This window comes from Venturia canescens, chromosome 4 (genome assembly GCF_019457755.1).
Source record: "Venturia canescens isolate UGA chromosome 4, ASM1945775v1, whole genome shotgun sequence".
In the NCBI taxonomy this organism is placed as follows: Eukaryota; Metazoa; Arthropoda; class Insecta; order Hymenoptera; family Ichneumonidae; genus Venturia; species Venturia canescens.
The window spans coordinates 4,607,805-4,629,647 of record NC_057424.1 but is presented as its reverse complement, the minus strand read 5'-3'; the positions used below and the strand labels follow the sequence as shown (position 1 = coordinate 4,629,647).

Genomic DNA, 21,843 nt, shown 5'->3' with positions numbered 1-21,843 from the left:
AACGGAGAAAAGCTGTTGATTAAGCGGAAACTCTGATGTATTTTGGTGGAAATTTTCTCCCTGAATATCCGTCTTCCGTTCATTGGCCTCTTCTGCTTCTATCGAATCGAACAATCTGCTAGTAAGTTAAGAGGCTCGCCATTAAAAGCTTGCAGGCCCAACGGTAGGGAGTGAGAGAGAAAGAGAGAGATCCCGGGAAACAAGTTGAACCGAAAAAAAACGATGGAATAAAACTGGGAATGAAAAAAAATTGGAAGAAAAAAGACGCGAAAAACGTACGCATGAGAGTGCAGCAGCACCAGCAGCAGCAGCAGCAGGTTGTCCTGCGCGATTCGGTGTGCTCAGTTTCTCGCGTGTTCAATAAATTAAACGAGGCCATAGCAGATAACGCACGCCCACGGTTCGTTCTATATTTTGTATAAATAAATGCGTACGCTACCACCTATACACGTATCCATTGAATTCTTTATATAGGTGTCGATTGACACATTAAAAAATCGACGTACCAATGTACATCGAGAGGGACACCTGTGATACTGGACCACGTCCAAGAGACCTATATATTATTCTTCACCTGCATCGCCGAGTTACGAAGGACGAAAAATGATAAAAAAAAAGGAGCCTCGAACACCACGATAAAAAACGGATCTCCGACGCTCTCACGAACACAGACAAATGCGTAGAGACACATAAAAATGTAATGCATATGCAGCAGACACTTGGAGATCGGATGAGAGATTCTCGCTCGTGGGAATATAACTCTTTCCGAGCAATTTGCATTGAAAAAAAAAACGATAATTAAAATATTTCGAATGTTCAAATTCGTTTTACGTGTATGATACGGATAGAGATGGATTACAAAGAGATAAGCCACTGCTGACACACTCTCGAAGCGAACGGCCTCCTCGGTCGTGCTGAGACAATTTGCTTTCATCTATACGTATATACATACCGTACTAAACGTTTTCGAGTATACATCGTTTGATACGTGTACATTAGTACACAGGTATTCAATATTTTCCGTCGTAAATTCGAGGCAAATTAAAGCTTTATAGACAAGATCAGCTTCCCCCTCTTTCACTTTCTTTCTCTCCCTTCTGTAAGGCTTACGTAAAATCGTTTTATGAAAATACCATTGAGAGAGCAGAGATTCGCTCCGCGGCGAGTTATTGCCGAAGAAGAGGTCAAAGGACCCTCGCTGTTCGCATTCTCCTTAAAGACTCTCCGATCTCTCGTCATCGTGTGTGCGCGCCTTTTTTCTCCTTCTCTTTTATATTTTATATTCCTACATCCTACAAGAGCGTAATCGTCGATTATGTAAAACGTTATTACAATATTAGAAATGCGAGAGAGAGAGAGAGAGAGAGAGAGAGAGAGAGAGAGAGAGAGAGGGAGAGAGAGAGAGAGAGAGAGAGAGAGAGAGAGAGAGAGAGAGAGAGAGAGAGAGAGAGCGAGAAAACACAACAGCAAGATTCGTTTCGTCACTGTTGGCGCTAGACGAAAAATTCGTGCGAAGAACTCATTTAGAAAAAGAATAAAAATATCGTTGTCGAATCATTTATCTCCCTGATATTGGCCAATCGTTAATACGAGGGGTCAGTAATGGGAATGCTCACCTTTGCACAATATCGTGTGAGCCTTTTTTCTTCCTATCATTCAACGATATCGGAAGATTGGACACGATCCCGCACACCACACGAATATGTCTGTAGCAGATTTGCTTTTTCTTTAATTTTTTATTCCCGCATGCGCATATATCACACGCTCCCCAACACAACACATCGCGCAGAAAAGTCCATTGCAAATTCACGATCCTGGGGCCAGTTACTCCTCCTCCATGATATATACGTGCAACGTGTACGAGAGGAATTAGAAAGTGAACTCATGCCGTTCTACCACAATATACTGTCCATCGCTTCATCCCTCTCTCTCTCTCTTTCTTATTCCCAACGTTGTTTCGACTCGCTGTCCAGGCATCGAACGTGACAAATTTCAGCCGCCACTCGATGCTTTTTATTCCGGAATCGTTCGATCAGTTTTTCACGCATAAATCAGTGTAAATCAACGAATTAGTTTAATACAACATAAAAATGGACGGTGCGATTTGAATGATCAGTCAAAAGTCGTAAGCCTGACAAGAAATGATGTAATTTTCATGAATTCCTCTATCCGTAAACAGAATTACATAACGTTCCAGTAAATCGTGTCAATCGTCATCAATCACAAAAAAAACGAATTGTGTAACGCTCGAATATGGGAGAAAATCAAATATATGTTGTATATGAAACCTCCCAATAGTTTCGAGAGAAGGGAAACATTAAAAACGAGTTGTCGAGAGACCAAACGGAGTTACGAAAATATACTTATCTGCCTACATAACACTAGCAATCTAATGTACAAAATATTCTACTCAACAGTGTCATATATATGCACTTATAGTTCTAATACATCGCACGAAAATTTTTTATAAATGTATACGCGAGTGTGATCGTGTTAAAGATTCACGAGACGTGGCTAAATCGCGCCGTGAGAAAGTACAAGGAGCCTTTGGGGGTCCATTAAACACCAAGATCAACTCGGTTTTGTTTATTCTTCTCAGTTGCTGCTGCTGCTGCTGCTGGTCGACTAGAAAAACTGTTTGCACACGTATATAACGCTTTAAAGTTTAGACGTCGTGGCTGCACTATTCGTTGCATTATAACCCGAGGGTAGGCACGACTAACGTAACATCACAACTATATATAAGTGAGAGAAACGTATATAAGTCCAATAAAAAAATCGAGCAATTTCGATAGACGAAATTCTCTCCGGAAACACTGACGTAGCCTATTTGTATTTAAAAAAAGTTGTGGAAATGGAAAAACGAAGCAATCTGAGATTCGAACGTAAAGATTCCTATATGAAACGTTGACATTTTTCAAGCTGCGTAGATTCGAATAAATTCACCATTTTTTCTTGCTCCCTATAGATCAAACGATACCTCCGTATATTTGTATATTTATATTCGTACTCGTACGTACGGGCGTGTATGTATGTCGTGTGGTTGGTTCTACTGGTGGTGGGTCGGTGGTTCGTCTCGGTTCGTCGACCGAGGATGGAATGCAAGGCATAACCTACCGTAACACACCGCGCGCCACGCCAACACCGAGAGTCCTACCAGCGCGGCAGCCCTGCCACCACCAGCATACACAACCATTGCAACCATCATGACGACAGGAGACCCGGACGGTCGCCTGCGCTCAGCTTTCGCGAGTCTCGCGATGAACCTGTGGAGAAAGAGAGGGAGAGAAAAGTGCGAAATTTTGGAAATACGGAAAGAGAAATTGTGGTGCGTTTCGGCCGCCGCGGGGGTGCGGTTCAAAATGAGGGGGTATTCGAACCCACGGAAAATTAAATGTTCCCTTGAATTTTGTACCTTACAGCAAAATTAATCGATTTTTTGCTCACACGGAATCTCTGATAGAATGCATCGACTTCGTGATTATCGAAGAAAAAGAGGACGAAGAGGAATGAGAAAGAAAATGAGCGAAATGCATAGAGATGCGAAAGGAAATGACGCGCTCCACATGCGCAAACCTCACACTTTCTCTCTCCCTCTCTCTCTCTCTTCCATCTTCTTTTGCCTTGCAATCGCAGTATTTGCCAACAGAAATGATCATTATGACGGAATTCATGCCTTTTTCCATCAATGAAGTCCTTTTTAGGTGCACGAACATAACGGTGCGTCAATTCAACAGCGAAACGCCTGTAGAGTAAGCATGTTATTTCGATATGCAGTTGCACGGCGAGTGCACATCGAGCACTACGTCACGTCAAGTGTCACGTCATCGTTGGCGATCGACACTGGTCTCTTCTCTCTTTTCCTACCACCATATGCACGAACGATTAATCAAACGCGCCTGGGCCTGGTTCGTTTCCTCATCGAGAGAAGAGCAGAGAGAGAGAGAGAGGACGCGATTCTCCGATGGCGAGCACACTCGACGTGATACTCGCGAATACCAAACCGGCGTTTGAGTTATATATATTCCAGGAAAATTAATGATCTCTCCTGTCTCTCACGAGAGATTAATACAGCCCCGCAGTGTTGTTATTATATTTATTTATTTCATTTTCTCTCAATCTATTTTGATTTATTCTATTTCGGATGAACGAATACTTTCGTACAGGATTTTTTGCAGAACTTTTGTTTCTCCGGACACTTATCGAGTCGCAGTAGAATAATGGATATTGCGAAGGAAAGTGATTCGTTTCTTTGGAATCGATTAAAAGTTCTAGCGAGCCCGGAGGACACTCGCGTCATTTCGCGAAAACGTTAGATGCCGTCGTAATTCACTTTGACACGATTGTTTTTTTTTGTCCTGACTCCCTACAGTTCCGATCAAGTCGACCTGAATTCGTTTTGTGAAGTTTCATACCGAGGGAAAACTCCTCCTCCTCCTTGCGACTTTCTATCGCTTTTTATCAATCGAAGCGTCAATTTCCGCGATTTTTTTCTGCAACAATGTTTTGCCCCGACAATTGTTTCCGCAACGATCGAGCTCGCCGGTTTTACCATTTGTCTCTCTGCCAAACGGAGAATCTCGAAGAGTAAAAGCAATTATAAAAACCACACGTAAGTATGAAAAACTGAAATGCGAGCACTCTATCTGTATAATTAAAAGATTCAGAAACACAATCGCATTATACAGCATCCGCAGAGATAGCTTCGTCTTTGTTGAGAAATAAAGAATGCGGAGACTGAGAAAAAGCGTGACACACATAGTACACGGGCATTACGAGAAAACTGCAATTTTTTTCAGGCTCCTTATTCCTTATTAATAATTTTTTCAGTACGGAATGCCAACATCGATTGACGGCAACGATCGATACCGAAAGACCATTTTCGATGGAGAAAATAAGCGAGCAATGAACCCAGAAAAATCAACGGACATCAAAGACGAGAAGTTTTGTAAAACGGGTGAAGAACCTCTTCCGAAATTACGCTTGACCGAGTGAGCACCTAATGTCCCATACGTGCGTGAGCAAAGAGGAAAGAACATTAAAAAAGAAGCTTATAACTAATGGAATAGAAAATTACTATGGAACTTGAAATGCAGTCTGAAAGTGTGCATCTTTCGAATGCACATATAACAGAGATATAAGAACGCGAACTAATACCAGCCTATAAGGTGCACTCTTGTTTCTCTTTGGCTTCGGGGGGACCCCGGAGTTTCCAGGAAATACCGCAACGTCGTTTCCGGGTCGATCGAGACTCACCGATGGTTAAGAAAATATTTCCTCGCGGGCACCTAAGCTCTCCTTCCTTCTTCGTTTATAGTTAACTCTCATATATATACGCATATCTATCTGCATATGGGGCCTACCATTGAGAAAATATCACGATGTTATTTTTTATTTTCTCAATCGGTTGACACAAAAAAGCATGTCAAACGTCGACATCCTTCCGTGATACAACTAAAAAGGCATCAAATTTAGGGATTTTTTCATCAACTTTCATTTTGGAACAAATAGCTGGACGGTAGATTATCGTTTCAAAAATCTCTCCGCGATCTTAAGGCTGAAATTTAAGGTATAAAAATAGCCTTCATGGATCGACAGTCAAAATTTCAAATCGATTAACTTTTTAGTTTTCCAGATATTTGCTATTAAAAATGGGTCATTTTGTACGGGATGCCTATTTCACGTTTTTTATTACATACGCTAAACGGATTTTACAAATTTAATAGAAAAACCAGTCACGTGCATGCAGTACTATTGTGGGGTTAATATTTAAAGAAATGAGAATTTTTGACCGTTCAGTTTCGGAGATATCGTCTGTTGAACTATCTTAATTTTACTTGACACAAAATAAGTTTTCGTGACAAAAAATAAGATTTTGGGAAACAGTGACACTTTGATGCTCTACGCTATAGTAATAATGTACTGAAGAATGGCGTTGTTGCCATGATTACAGCGCCACTCTCTTTACGTATAGAGGACCTCTATATTCATGCACGAGACGTGATTGTGGAGAACAGGCATAGAGTGTACGAGCTTTGACAAAATCGTGTATAGCCGCGGCAGCACCGTATAAGCATTGAATTTCATTGTACGCTGCGAACTTTTAGATCGTACGTGTAAATGCAGTGTTAATTTAACAAAATTGGGGGACGAGGATTGTGCGAAAAAAGAATAAAATCAATTATTTTATGACGCTGAAGTTTGCAACGTTCGAGTCGAACCGAGTGATCTAAAAAAACTCTCCAATAATTTCAGTAATTCTCCAATTTCGTTCCCTATCGAATTTGCATTTCATAGTTTTTCAACTTGCACCGATGCTTCGTGAACTAAAAAATTGATGAATTAAAAATGTTTTTTTTTTCGTTCATTTCGTTGCACTCCAACGTTGCAAAGTTCAGCGTCGTATTATTTTTGGTGCTAATGGATTTGCTTCTGTGCTTAAAGCGATCAATAATGAATTAACAAATTGTTATGATTGCGATGGCGAACGTGCGACGTGTCACCTAAAGAGGAGAAAACAATTAAATAAACTAAAAAATCTTCGAAACGTAGTTATTGCATGGAGATAAATTTCGAGTCAGGAACAGGTAAACCCTACATGAAAGGTTCCATAGCAGGTCGCTTCTTCGTTCCATTTCCTTTCCTTTGCGCGGCTTCCTCGTCTCTCGCCTCGCGATCCTTCGTTCCTGTAATCTTACCGCAGTAATCTTTGTCCGCGAGCGAGAGAGAGAGAGAGAGAGAGCGAGAGATGTAGAGATGGAAGGAGAGGGAGGGAGAAGATAAATAAAAAAAAGAGATGGAAAATATTCATCGTTCTACTGAAAATTTCACCTCTCTCTTGTTCCAAACGACACGCGCGCACACACACTTATAGAAGTAAATGTATATTAGGGAGTGCGTGCACCACGGATTATTACGAGAACGTTAGCTAATTCGGTCCTTCTCCAACTTTATAATGAGCGCCAAAGGGTGTGCATTTTCTAAACTCATGCCTCGTGATGTGGCATTATATTATACCAGCCACTTTTACGAGGCCTGCGAGAACAATGAAGAAACAACGGCGAAGAAAAGAAACATAAATAAAATTGAAAAAAACGTTTCTCGAAAAATAATTCTGCTCACGAATCGCGTCCGCGTTATTGCGCGACGACGACGTTGTAAAAATCGATTGGCGATTAATTGAGAAGAAGAAAAAGTCAATTAAAAAAAAAATAAACACATTATTTTTATTCACATTTGGAGTGATCGTTCGTTATGCTCATCGCCGATGCTTTTCTTCTTATGTACTTTTTCGAATTGCCACGTAAATATCATTATACCTGTACATTTTCCTTCACTTCTCTCTTTGCTCTGCGAACAACACGGAATGAGATGGCGAGCGAGAGATCGAGAGAGAGAAAAGGAAGGTAAAAAATAGAAAACGCGTTTCTTTTACTTCTCACTCCGTGCTCCGGTGTGTTCCTTCACGTATATTTATCGTAACGGTAGAATTGCTAATAGTACGGTATGCGCCGCTGGAGGACTGCTGAGCGCGCGCGGAGCACCGACGACGACGACGACGACGACGGCGACGGAGACGACGACGTCTTCGAGCTACGACGACGAATCTCTTCTTGCGAGAGAATGAGAAAGAAAACGATAAGCGGGTATGTGTCTGGTGTAGAACAGGACGAAGAAGAAAATGAAAGATAGAAAGAGAGAAAGAAGCGTGATTGTGGTTGTGGCTTCACGAGAAGAGAACGCGCGCAGGCTCGCGGACAGGTAGGTACAGTTATATACCGCCTCGCCGATAAGACCGCCGTGGTGCGGATCACGATTACGTTATTTTCACCGTCTATATACCCTCTGTGTGCGTCGACAAACTGCTATGCATTAATAAATCCATATAACCTCGTATTTACGTTCATAAGCTTCATTTTACGTTTTTTCTTAATTTATTCCTTATTTTTTTCCTCCATACAATGACAGCCGGACGATAAATATGAGAAAGATGATGATAGACATGAGAAACCAAAGTTGAAGATGACTTTGAGCTGAAACTCTCTTTCCCAGAGGAATTCATCGAGTGCGATGTATTTTGCAGACGCACGAGTAGAGCACTCGTAGCATATGCGAAATTTCGAGCGGTTCTTTTAGTAAATATGTATATTGTAATAATCCGCTATATTGCACCTCGCGCGACCACCAGGAATAAAAATTCATTTTTCATCATAATTAACCGCAGTTTGCAGAAAGCATTCTGCTTCTGACATTTTTCCAACTTGATCATCAATTTTTCTTTTTAACACGCGCGGACTGTTTTCCTCGTCAATGGAAAAATAGTCGAATATAAATGTGCTGGTGATCGAAGAATCTCTGTGAGCGGCTTTCATTAAAAAATTAACGAAATTAACGCTTTTTGAGGTTGAAATTCTCTGATCGATATTCAGTAACATGGCTTCGAGTTTCTTCCTCGTGCATTCTCACTCGATAGTGGGAAGAAAAATGAATAATTGGTCAAATGTTCGTATAAAGAGGGTTCTCGTGAAAGGAAAACCTCAAAATTTCCTGCGAGCGAATTTTATGTCTGTGGTTCCATGCACGAGAAGGCTCTGCAGGAATTGGGCTGTTCGTCAGTTCAACATGCAAATGAAATAATGAGCATCACTCCGGAAAGAACGAAATTTTATTGCGCACTCGATCGATTCAGATCCAACGAAACGAACGAAAAAAACATTTGTAATTCACCAATTTTTTATTTCACGAAGCAGGTTGAGAAACTACGAATTGCAAACTCGGCAAGGAACGAAATAGAAGAACAACTGAAAATATTGGAGGGTTTTTTAGATCATTTCGTTGAACTTCAACGTTGCAAACTTCAGCGTCATAATAATGGACCGATCGAGAGGAAAACTTGGGACAAGCGGACTAGAAGTAGAACATAAATTTGTGGGCCTCGGGAGGCGGTTCCATCGGTGCGTTAGGCATGAGAATAGCGTGCATAACAACGTAGACGAAGAAGAAAATGATGAATGTGAGCCAACCGATCAAAATGCTCAAATAACCCCAGGCCGGTTCCTTCCGTTCGGAGTTGACGAGATCGCTGGTATCATCGGCGTCGAATTCAATGCCAGCGGACGCCTTCGGATCGAGTATGGAAAGCAACAACAACTGGCCGATTTTACTGCGTAAAACGAGGGTCGCCGTCGACGAAATCCATCTCGGTGGTGATCGCTTGAGCTCTTGAATCGTCCGTAATACGAAGGTAGAGACAAGCGCGAAGAAGGCCAATAAGAAAGAGTTTATGTAATAAACCACTGGAACAAAACGAGGGCCGATTTCATTGTCGCATCTGCTTCGGATCGTTGACCTCCGTAATTTTTTAGTCAATCAACGATAAAAATGACTTGTTCGCTACTCACTGATGTTGGGAAGAGCTTCACCATTGTGAGGCAACCCCCAGTGGAGATTCGAGACGCACAAAGTGTGGAGGATCACATTCAAACAAGCCAACGTTATACGTTCGACGGATCTTGGATCAAGCCACAAAGTGACTAACGTCAGTAGCATCAATACTGCAAACAATTACAATAAGGCGGTATCATCGTTCCGGCTGCATGTGCGATGTCGTTCAAGTCAGATAATTTATAAATAAATAGCAACAATGGATATACTTGTTCCAGGTGTTATGTAAATGGCACTCGTGTGATCGTTGACACGATCCAATATGAAATCGATCGCCAGAACCGATGTCGTTTTGTTCTTCCAATAATGGCCTGGTTTCCTCTCGTAAGCAGCTCTCGACACGACGGTTCTCCACTCGTTCTTCATTAAAAAATAATCCATGTGCACCTGTGCAAAATTTCCAACGTAATTTTCCCGTTGTTCTTAAGCAAAACAATGAGTTGTTTAATCGAAGCTTGTTCCATTTGGTGGTGCGCAAGGAAAAAAGAAAATAGCTGATTCAACAACAATTTTAGTCGGATCGTTAATCGTGAAGTTGATCCAACCAAAGATTCCGTTCATCCAAATGCTCAGTTCGTTGGCTCAGATATTTCTAACCGCGGAGAAAACAACGTTGAATCGACAAAACTTTGTCGAAACAACAATTCCAATTTGTTCGCCACGATTCGTACATCGACCAAAAAGTGTCGTTGGATCAGTTCATTTGTTATCGTCAGTGTGTACCGGCGGTTCCATGCTTTCGTGAAAAACGATATCGTCGCCGGTGTAGCTCCATGATCCGATGACGAAAGTACAATTCTGACGGTCGTAAGGCCAAAGTGAGAAATCGGTGTTACATCTGGTCGTGTACGTCTCCATCGGGAGACAAGACACATCTCCGTCAGACTGTATGACGCATTGTGTTGTACTTGAACCGCCACCGTCGCCGCCCCCGCTGCGCGTTTAAAAGTCAATGCAATTTTTATATTTTTTGTTTTTTTTTTTTTTTTTTTGAAACATATTCCACCCGATCTGTTCGACTTGAAGCATTTTTTTGCGAGTTTGAGGAGTGCAAAGGGCTCTTACGGAATTCGGTCAAACTCACCGCCCCTGAACCTCGTAGTACGGGCTCCAGACCTTCCAGATCGGGACATAAAGCATCGTGGTGTTTTCGAACACCGCGGAATCCCAACTTAGACGTTCGTCCGACCACGCCTTGCCGTAGCCAACGATCGTTCATGGGCGGAGTTTATTGAAAAATTCATTAAAAATATGATAATAATCATCGAGCAACGATCAAACCGGTTTTTCGACGAATACGAAAGGATTTTAAAAATATATGAAAATTTGCAAATATCGTATTTACCATGTAAACGACTGCGTGAATTTCGAGATTATCGGTTTCTACGTCCTGTCGAATCATTGAAATAAATGATGGATTACGTGAAAAAAGATCTTGGCTCTTTTTTTGTGTTCTATCTCTTTGTTTGTTGATTATTTTTTACACGAATACGTACGAAATTGGCTATTCTCGGTATCATTCCGAATGTAACTCTGGTGGCATTACCGCCTTCTTTGGCGGGAGGATGGGACGCGTCGTAAGCACAGAAAAGATGTTTCTCGAGCCGCATCAGCACGGATCGCGACAGAATGTCCTTGCATTTCTCATCGGCGAGAACACAGCTTGAGAAAAGCACCAAAACTAAGGTCTTTAAGATTCTCATCGTGGCAACGAGAAGTCACGACTCGGTCGCGTTCGATAGCGCAACTGACTAGAGCTACTTTTACGCGGGTACATCGATTCACTAAACGCCCCGTGAAATTTGAAGCCACAAATTATCGCGAGACGCCCCTCTACGTGTTTCTCGTACTAGTTTTATCTTCTTAGCCGCAGCTTCACTATCAATTAACGAATTTTCATATTCGCTCACGCGTGACAAAATTTCGTTGGCAAAATATTGACTCCTAATAAATGCAACGTTTTGTCGCATCGATACGAGAATTTTTAACACGTAGCGAAAAGATCGAGCCAGAACGCAGAACCTCAAAAATTATGGGAATTTTGTTTTTTTTTTATCCTTCCAATTTTATTATAATTTTCCAAAAATCATAGGAAAAATAGAATTTTTTTCCTTTTCTTTTCTCAAAAGAAGTTTTTCTCAAAGTCCATTCGATTGAAATTTCAATGAAAAAAAGGAAATTTTCACAAATTTTTCAACCGAATCTTCTGCTTCAAAATATGTTTTGGTCGGATCTCCAATTTCTATTAAGGAGTTTCGGTACAGAAGTCAAAATATTAAGAAATTGATCAAATTTGGTGATAATGTTCTACAACATCAAGTGCGAAAACACAAATTTTTTCAAAATTTTCTTCTACTTAGTTATCGAGTAATTACGCATTAAAGCAGATTTCTCATGCCCGGAATGTATGCCTATATATATGGAAACGCTATGCTTATACACGTAAACTTTAGTGATCGATTACTCGATAACTGTGTAGAAGAAAAATCTTAAAAAATTTGTGTCGTCAAATTTGGCACTAAAGAATATGTTCACCAAATTTTATAAAATTCTGAACTTTTTGAATTTTTTAATTTTTTTAGCATGGATTAGCATGGCAACATTGTATCGCCTGTACCGAAACTCCTTAAGTTTACTAATTGAATGATAATTACAGTTTGGAACGTTCGCAGCTCGTCGCAACGTTTTGATGATAACAATTATGAACAATAATGAACGGTAGAAAATAGATCGACGGAAAATGAGGGCAATGGGGAGTAGAAGAAAAAAGAGTAGAGAATTGCGATAACGAAACGTGCGCACATAAAGCGGTTACGACACGCGCTCGTCATCGTCGGACCTCGTTCCATTGCCCCCTAACATTCAGCTCCATTATTTTCATAATTCTGCGGTCACCCTCTCCTCGCTCGTATGTATGAAAATGTGTAATTTGATATTACACATCAATTAAAATGGCTAGCGTTTCTCGTGTCCCTCTGTTCTCAGGATGCGGGAGAAAAAAAAGTAACAATGTTTTTCCTCGTCACCGTAATAACTCTCGTGCATCCGCGTACGCTTAGGTTATTACGAATAACAAAAGACTTGCGTAATATTCTCGAGGTTGACGAAGTAACAAAAAACTCGAGGAAACTGGCGTTTTTTTTCATGAATTTTCCACCTTTCGAACTTGGTTGCAACACCGTCGATCGCTTACTTGTGTTTAATATTGTACCGATTTTTCAGCGAGCGTATTTCATGCTTTGAAAATAATACCGAACGAGGTTGAAATAAAAACGAACGAGCCTGAAAGGGAACCGTTTGCATTTTTCTTATATCAATTCCTTTCTTCGTTGCTTTTTTCCTAGCTCTTATTGAGTTTTTTCTTTCCACTTTCCGATTACGTTCGAGAGTTTGAGTGTCACATTGACGAGATACGACCATGATGACGATAATGCGATGATCGAACCGCGCAAAGCTTCAAGGAACATTTTATCGATCTCATTGCATACGCAAGAACGATGTAAACAAAACACAAGATTTTTCATTTGCCGAGAGGGGATTCTTCATCCCATGCATTATGTACGATTCATTCGACAATGAAAATTTCTATTAATGATTCGAAGTCAAAATCAATTTTCATGTTTTTTCATCCGAAATACCGGAAAGCAAAGCTGCCCGTGAAAAACGGCACCATTGGCCCAAGCTTGGTGCAGTACCGCGCCAACTATACGCGATGGTTGGACGACCGTTGGCGATATAACTCGGCCAACCGTAGCACCACGGTTGGAGTGATAGCTACGGTCCTACGGTAGGCTAGCGCTTGGGACCAGTATCGGCCCAGCGTTAGTTTGGACAACGGCCCAACGCTGGGCCGGTGTTTGCCCAATGCTAGCCCCACATTCACCCAGCGTCATTCCCCAGCGAATGCCTGTTATCGATTATTTAATTAAATAATATTTATTTTCAATCATGCTTATTTTATCACCCTATACAATTATCCGTCATTGTGGAAATTTTAATTAGTTAAAAAAAAAACAGTTCTTTATATTTTCTTTAGAGTTGAAATTTTTCAGAGGGGATTTGAACTGCCTACCTACAACTTTCCTACCTAATGCCTACCTAGTTTGTCCGAGACGCTAACCACTACACTATCGACTACTTCCTATTTTTGTATCAACATTCTCAAAATAAAATATTGGGCCCATTCTGGTATTGTATCATATGTGTACATATTGAAATCACTTTTTTAATTCTCAACCAATTTAGACCAAATTTGGTACACAACTGTAAAATACCCGGAAACAAATTTTCATGTAATTCGATAACTTATTAGCTCGTACGAGTTTTGATAAGAAAATTGAAAAAAGTTTATGCTTCAGCCGATTAATAATATTAATAATATTGGAATATGAGCAAAAATAATCCATCAGCATAGTAATAAAACTTGATATTAAACAATACACATGAGAGCGTGCTCGCAGTCCTAGAAGTTTGTTTATATAACGAATATACAGATAAAGAAAGAGGTCGACACGAGGCCCTTTGTCGTTAGAGTCAGAGTCACTTTTTCGACCACTGCAACGCTCAGTTAATCGATAGATCTCTTAGAGTAAAGTTCATTGAATAAAATATATAATTGCTCTGCTTAAACTTTGTGCCATTTATTTCAAAACCTGCTTCCATAATCCAATAGGTTATGGGCCCAGGCACATAATAAGATACATTTAAAAGTTTTACTTGAAAATAATGAATATTGATTTACGATAAAATAATCTACATTTATTGATGGTGAAATATTGGTCGTGGTAATTGAAACTATAGTGAAGTTCAAAAGGTGATCATGAGTGACGATATTGATAAAAAGACAAAACGAAACATTACGCCGTTTAACGGTGAAAAATACAGTATATGGAAAATGCGAATGTTTGCTTTGATCGCGGAAGGAAATGCGTCATGTGTACTTAAAAGTGATCCACCAGAAAAAATGACAGAAGATTGGGAAAGTAAGGAAAGATTTGCGAAAGGTGCCATAATTGAACATTTGAGTGATTCCGCACTTGGACTCGCGAAAGACGATGATACCGCGCGTGAAATATTCAGAAAATTAGATTCTCTATATGCAAGACAGAGTTTGGCATCTCAGCTGACTATGGAGAAGAAATTGATTACTCTCAAATTTAAAGAAGATACTTCCTTGACAAAACATTTTATTCTATTTGATGAAACGATTGTCGAACTTGAAGCCGCCGGAGTAAAACTACAAGAAACAAGTAAAATTGCTAGACTCCTTCTAACTATGCCGACAAGCTACGATCCAGTGACAACAGCAATTCAAACGATGGCCGATGATAAAGTGAATCTTACGTTTGTAAAAACAAGACTCCTAGACTACGAGATAAAAATACAAAATGAGAGAAACGACACAAGTGGTAAAGTGTTGCAAACAGAAGTTCAACATCAAGATAAATCACAGAAACAAAACAGAAATGGAAAAAAATTCAACAACCGTCGACAGAATTTTAAACAAAAATCAATCAATAAATTTGCCCGGGGATCCAACTTTCAACAATATCAGCAAAACACGAGATACAAGAAAAATAATCACAACTTAAAAAATGATAATAATAAAAGGTGTGATTTCTGCGGACGAAGAAACCACGAGGAAAAAGATTGCTATTATAAGCAAAGAAAGCAAAACTCGGAGGACCGTCAACGAACAATCCAGACAGTGCAATTTCAAGATACTGAAGGTTTCGGTTTCATGACTGGAGTTCGAGTGTCATCTAATAAGCCGATTGACACAGAAGATAAGTTGACTTTTATTCTTGATTCTGGAGCAACTCATCATTTGACTAATCGAGATGATGCCTTTTCGAAGGTATGGGATTTGCCAGTACCAGTGGAGATAACAGTGGCGAAGAAGAACGAAGTTATCATGGCGACGAAGAAAGGAACCATAGAAGTGACGACAGATCAGGGAGTATCAGGAATCCTTGAGAACGTGCTATACGCTCCGGAAATTCCGTATAACTTATTATCAGTACGACAAATTCAAAACTCTGGTATGACAGTTATTTTTCATAAAAATGGCAAAACATCCATTGAAAGAGGTGACAAAATCATCGCAAATGGTAAGTCAGTTTACAATTTGATATGTGTTGACTTAATCATTCACAAGAAAATGTGTAATAATGCAAATGCAAATTCAATCACATATAAACTTTGGCATGAGCGTTTAGGTCATATGGGCAAGTCAAAATTCCTAGAAATGAAAAGGAATAATTTGCTTTTCGATCGCAAAGAATTAGAAGCTATAAATCCCACGAATGACATTTGTGAAGCTTGTGTTTACGGAAAACAAGCACGTCTCAGCTTTTCAAAAGAAAAGGACAGATCACATGTAACAAGACCATTATTTGTCATTCATTCAGATGTGTGTGGACCAATCACACCTCCTACAATTGACGAGAGAAGATACTTTGTAACTTTCATAGATGAATTTACTCATTACACTGTTGTTTATTTATTGAGTCATAAATCCGATGTTTTAAAACGGTTTCAAGACTATGTTGCTAAAAGTGAAGCACATTTCAATTTAAAAGTAGCTCACTTGTATTGTGATAATGGAAAAGAGTATCTCTCAAATGAATTTAAATCTTTCTGTACGGAGAAGGGAATACAATACCACTTAACAGTACCGTATACGCCTCAACAAAATTCCGTAGCAGAACGTATGAACAAGTCATTGACTGAGAAAGCACGTGCTATGATACACGGGGCAGAGTTGAGCAAAGAATTTTGGGGAGAAGCGATTTTAACCGCAGCTTATTTACTAAACTTATCCCCGACGAAAGCTCTTCCAGCAAACAAGATCCCGTACGAACTGTGGCACAATAAAAGGCCAAGCGTCAATCATTTAAAGATTTTCGGTAGTACCGTGTATGTTCATGATAAAAATCGAAAGAGTAAATTCGATAAACGTTCATTCAAAGGAATATTTATAGGCTATGAGACAAATGGCTATAAAGTACTGAACACAGAAACAAATAAATTTATCATTGCTCGCGATGTTATTTTTGATGAAATAGATTTCAAAAATTCGCGTCCTCTCGTACAAAGTAAAGGGATTGAAAAAGAAAATTCCAATATTGAAAAACAAGTCAAAGAATCCGATCTTAACGAAAATTCTAGTGCCATTAAAAGGCAAAAAAAACTAGAAATTGGCCAAAATTCTGAAACAAATGAAAGGGAAGAGAGTGAAATTAACAAATCTGATTATCAAACAGATAAAGTTAATAAAGCGTCATTCGAAGACGAAACTATCTCTCAAGAAAGTTCGAAAAGAAACGAACTACGACGAAGTGTACGTCTTAAAAACATGCCTACTATTTCTTATAATGAAGAGCATTGTTCCTATATAAGTGCACAGTCGACCGTCTCTGACATTCCCAAAACATTTGAAGAAATTAAAAATCGGGGTGATAGACTTGAGTGGGAGAAAGCAATGAAAGATGAAATTGCTTCCCTTATAAAAAATAAAACTTGGGATATAGTGACCCGTCCGACTAATAAAAATATTGTAGGTTGCAAATGGGTATTTGTAATAAAAAATGATATTTATGGAAACTTAACAAAATATAAAGCAAGACTTGTAGCCAAAGGTTTTAGTCAACAATATTTATCAGACTACAATGAGACGTTTGCACCTGTAGCTCGAATCACGACGTTTCGAGTTCTCTTAGCTTTTGCAAATCAAAACAATTTATTAATTCATCAGATGGATGTAAAAACAGCCTTTTTGAATGGTCTATTAAAAGAGGAAATATACATGCAAGTACCAGAAGGAATGAAAACCGATAAAAATCGTGTTTGTAAACTAAATAAAGCCATATATGGTTTGAAGCAATCAGCTCGGTGCTGGTTTCAACATTTCGATAAAATTCTCAAAGAACAAGGATTCAAGAATTCCTCAGTAGACTATTGTTTGTATTTTCTTGACAGAGGTCATATAAACAAAAACATTTATGTCATTTTGTACGTTGATGACATTTTGATAATTACATTCGAAGAAAACAGAATGAAAAATTTCAAACGATATTTAATGAATCAATTCTCAATGGTAGACATGAACGAAGCAAAGTTTTTCTTGGGAATAAATATTGAAAGAAAGAACAATATAATAACTCTAGATCAAAGTGCATATCTCGAAAGAGTTCTCAAAAAATTCAACATGAATGATTGCAATGCAGTTAGTACTCCTTTACCAGTAAAGTTAGATTACACTGCATTGAATTCAGAGGTGACTTACGAAGCACCATGTAAAAATCTCATAGGATGTTTGATGTATGCAATGTTGTGTACGCGACCTGATTTAAGCTTAGCTCTCAATTTGCTATCAAGATTCCAAAACAAAAATAATCAGGAATTATGGCAATGTTTGAAAAGAGTTTTAAGATATGTTAAAGGATCGCTGAAACTGAAATTGATTTATAAAAGAAATGATTACAAAGATATGCTGACTGGGTTTGTCGATTCCGATAGGGCAGGCAATGAACTTGATCGTAAAAGTACATCTGGATTTTTATTCAAATTATTTGATCAAAATACTATATCTTGGAATACGAGAAGACAAAATTCAGTTGCTACATCCTCTACAGAAGCCGAATACATGGCTCTCTATGAAGGAGTGAAAGAAGCGTGCTGGTTAAAATTTTTATTAAATAGTATTCATTTAGATATGCCCTCTCCAATTGTCATTTACGAAGACAATAATGGGTGTATTGCAATAGCCAACAACCCCACGGATCATAAACGATCAAAGCATATCGATGTAAAATATCACTTTTCAAGAGAAAAGGTTGAACAGAAGGTAATAACTCTGAAATATATTCCAACAGGTCAACAACTAGCGGATGTATTTACGAAACCACTACCAGCAGTGCAGTTCATGAAAATCCGGAAACAAATAGGCCTGGAAGAAATCTAATCTTAGCATACATGTTATACAATAATGTTAATCATTACTGGTCTGATTGGGTTTTTATTAACGAGGGGTTTTTCCCAATCCATGCAACAAATGTTGGACCATGTCTATATATTCCCCGAAGTAAAACAAAATTGAATAAGATTAAAAGCAAAAGAGCAAAATTTGATATATATCATGATGGACTATTTTTGAGTGGGAGTATTGGAATATGAGCAAAAATAATCCATCAGCATAGTAATAAAACTTGATATTAAACAATACACATGAGAGCGTGCTCGCAGTCCTAGAAGTTTGTTTATATAACGAATATACAGATAAAGAAAGAGGTCGACACGAGGCCCTTTGTCGTTAGAGTCAGAGTCACTTTTTCGACCACTGCAACGCTCAGTTAATCGATAGATCTCTTAGAGTAAAGTTCATTGAATAAAATATATAATTGCTCTGCTTAAACTTTGTGCCATTTATTTCAAAACCTGCTTCCATAATCCAATAAATAATTAATATGACTATATTAATAATTATAACTATATATTAATATAGTTAATTATATTAATATATATAGTCAATATATATTAATATGATTATATATTAATGACTATATTAATAATTAATAAAGTCGAAAAAATTAAATGACTAATCTGTATATTATTAAAAGATACACGGCCCGTCTTGAATCTTTCTGCCTACACTTTACCTCAATACTTAGCGTCAAGACGCTGCCGCGTCTCTAGATTATTATTGTTATTGTTATTGATATTATTGTCGTTATTATTATTGTTATACAAGAAATCTTAATTCATTTGCAATATCAAAAAAATGAAGATAACACAACATGTGTCCACTAAATATTATATATACTGAAAAAAAAAATTGCTTCAAAGAGTCGATTATTATTTGGTGAGTGCGAGCAACAAAATATTCTTGGATTAATAACAACAAATTGGTTGATGAACAACTAATGGATGACCAGAAGTTGATCATCAATTGCTGCCGTTGCAAGACAGTGCTGGCTGAGCCTAGGCTGATGAGCGGATACCGATTGTATATCTAACAATATAGCAGGTACAGATTTTAAAAAATAAGGCGAGCAGTATTAACCCGAGGTATGGGACAATGATGGCCTCCAACGGTTGGCTGCCAGTCATGAACCGACACCGGCCCAAGCGTGGGCGATTGTCGGGTCCCAATGCTCAAATTCTTCATTGGCTATAAGCGTGGGCAAATATGCTGGCCCATGCTCGGGCCCAACGTCGAGTCCCAACGGTTGGCTGCCAGTTATAAACCGACACTGGCCGAGGGTCGGCTGGTTGTCGGGTCCCAATGCCCAAGTTTAGCATTGACTAAACGTGGGCAAACATGCTGGCCCGTACTCGGGCCCAACGCTGAGTCCCAACGGTCGTTTACCCAGTATCGAGCCAAGCATCGGCCATATGGTAAGCATCGGCAATTTTTTCACGGGTGATTCGTTCCTATTTCAAATTACGCATGAGCAAGCTCCGTCAACAACTGTTTCACCACTTTGATCGAATCTGAAAAACCAATTTTTCGCAATAGTCCCTATATATGTAAAGGAGTATAATAAAAAGATAATCGCGGTCGTTCGATTCGATTTTCGGCTTTTAAGTAGGAACGACGATAACGAAACGGTATATCAAACTTGCGTTTACATAACTTGATTTACCGAAATCTGAGAAAAGTGAATTTTTTTTTCTGTCATTTCACAACTATGATCTGTTATTAATAATAACAATAAATAGTTCTGTATGTTTAGCGGTAGGAATCTTTGTAGTAAATGTCCCGGTTTGTATCGTCGGAGTCTCGTTCCTTCGAAGTTGTCTTCGACTATTTTGGCGACCAGCTGGTTCGAATGGTTTTCCAATCGGTCCTGGTAGTTCTTACTCCACTTAGAAAAGTGAATAAAAACAGAAAACTCGATCCGAACCGGGAATATTTCAAGTCTTTGACTAAATAAAGAAGAAAAAAACAAAACTTCAAAAAGTAAAAAAGGCACGCCAAATATTAAAAGGTTTTAAATGATTTTCTATATTTGCATTGTCAATAAAAATTGAAAAAAATTGAGATCTATTGTAACATATACAGTGAATGAATTACGTTTCCTGTAGGAATTGAAAATTTTGGAAATAAAAAAAAAATGAGATCATTTTCTAACGTAGCCAAGTACAGTGAATGAATTAAGGTTCCTGAGGAATTCATTCGTGTACACTTTTAGCCCTAATCACTAACTTCTTCAGGAAAATTTTCCAGCAAGCGTCACAGAGCAACAAAGGTTTCTAGCAGAATGATTCTGCAATTATTAAGAGATTATCATCTACTTTTATGCTAGCTAAGGTTATAAACTTAAAACATTTTACACAATACGATACAAGAGCCTTTTATAAAGAAAAGCGTAAATACGCGTACAAGTGCATGCATTTTGTATCTATACGATGTACTGCACAAATTCATTGTCAATATTCCACACATACTTGGCGTGCATGGTTTTCAAATGTTAGCTCGGAAAGAGACAATTGTTCAAATTAACTATGAAAACAATAATTAATTAGTATTGTATGAAGGATTGTGAAAAAAACTGATCCCCCAATAAAATAAGAGAGGCCCTGTTATATAATGATTTGGTAAGCAATATAGATATCGACGAATGGAAAAAGAAGATTTCAATTGAGAATTTTTTGGAATCGAACACCCTTTATTCGAGCGCTTGCAAGCATTGCAGTGTCGGACCTCCGATCGCAGCTCCGCGAGGTTTTCACAGGGATCGCATTGATTTCGGCGTCGTATGAGAGAACGTCGAAGATGAGAGGACGGTCGAGACGATGCGAAATTGTAGCGCTGATCCCGTGGCCTGCAGCAGCCTCGTGATTCTGTTGGCGGAGAGGTTGGCGCAGGTGAAAATCTAATTAGCATACAGCAGGTACGTCGTCGTCGACGCGGTCGACGTTTACCACGAGTTCTTGTCGCGTGATCGGGATTCGATATTGTTCGGAGGCTCGGCGAGGCGAGCGAGAGATTATTACACGTAAAAGTGTGTCCATGTGCGGAGACGCACACGAACTACAATGGCGGCGAACGGCGAGTCTGATTTTTCAACGAGGCGAAAGTACGCGCGGTGCATTACTTTTCGTACGATGAGTTTACACAAAACGCGGGCCAATTTAACGCCCGTTCCTCTCCGCAGAATCCATCAGAACATAGCTAGCCATCGTCAATAGCTGCATGCTCGTATGCGTACTGTACGCTTGGTAAGGATATTATTTATAGATTTTACTGGCCGCATCGACGAGCCCGTGTATACGAGTGCATGTGCAACAAAATGCCCGAAGAAAAGTGCTTCGTGGAAATCTTTCATTCGAGAAATAAAACGTGTACACGAGAGTTATGTGTATACCCGCCGAAGAAGTAAGTGTCGGTCCAGT

At 39.1% G+C, this 21,843-nt stretch overlaps 2 protein-coding genes across 5 annotated transcripts in view; both read right to left on the bottom strand.

The window, feature by feature from the left end:
• The window catches only part of osp (outspread), a 106,130-nt gene that overhangs the window by 41,354 nt on the left and 42,933 nt on the right, over positions 1-21,843 (bottom strand). The window lies entirely within an intron of this gene.
• On the bottom strand, positions 8,648-11,397 carry LOC122410189 (acetylcholine receptor subunit beta-like). Its single transcript, XM_043418289.1, has 7 exons — positions 10,941-11,397; positions 10,790-10,834; positions 10,529-10,638; positions 10,168-10,378; positions 9,654-9,831; positions 9,402-9,554; positions 8,648-9,296 (listed from the first exon to the last, which is right to left on the bottom strand). Exons 1-7 carry the CDS (start codon positions 11,145-11,147, stop codon positions 8,908-8,910), a joined length of 1,293 nt encoding a protein of 430 aa, XP_043274224.1. The 5' UTR covers positions 11,148-11,397; the 3' UTR covers positions 8,648-8,907.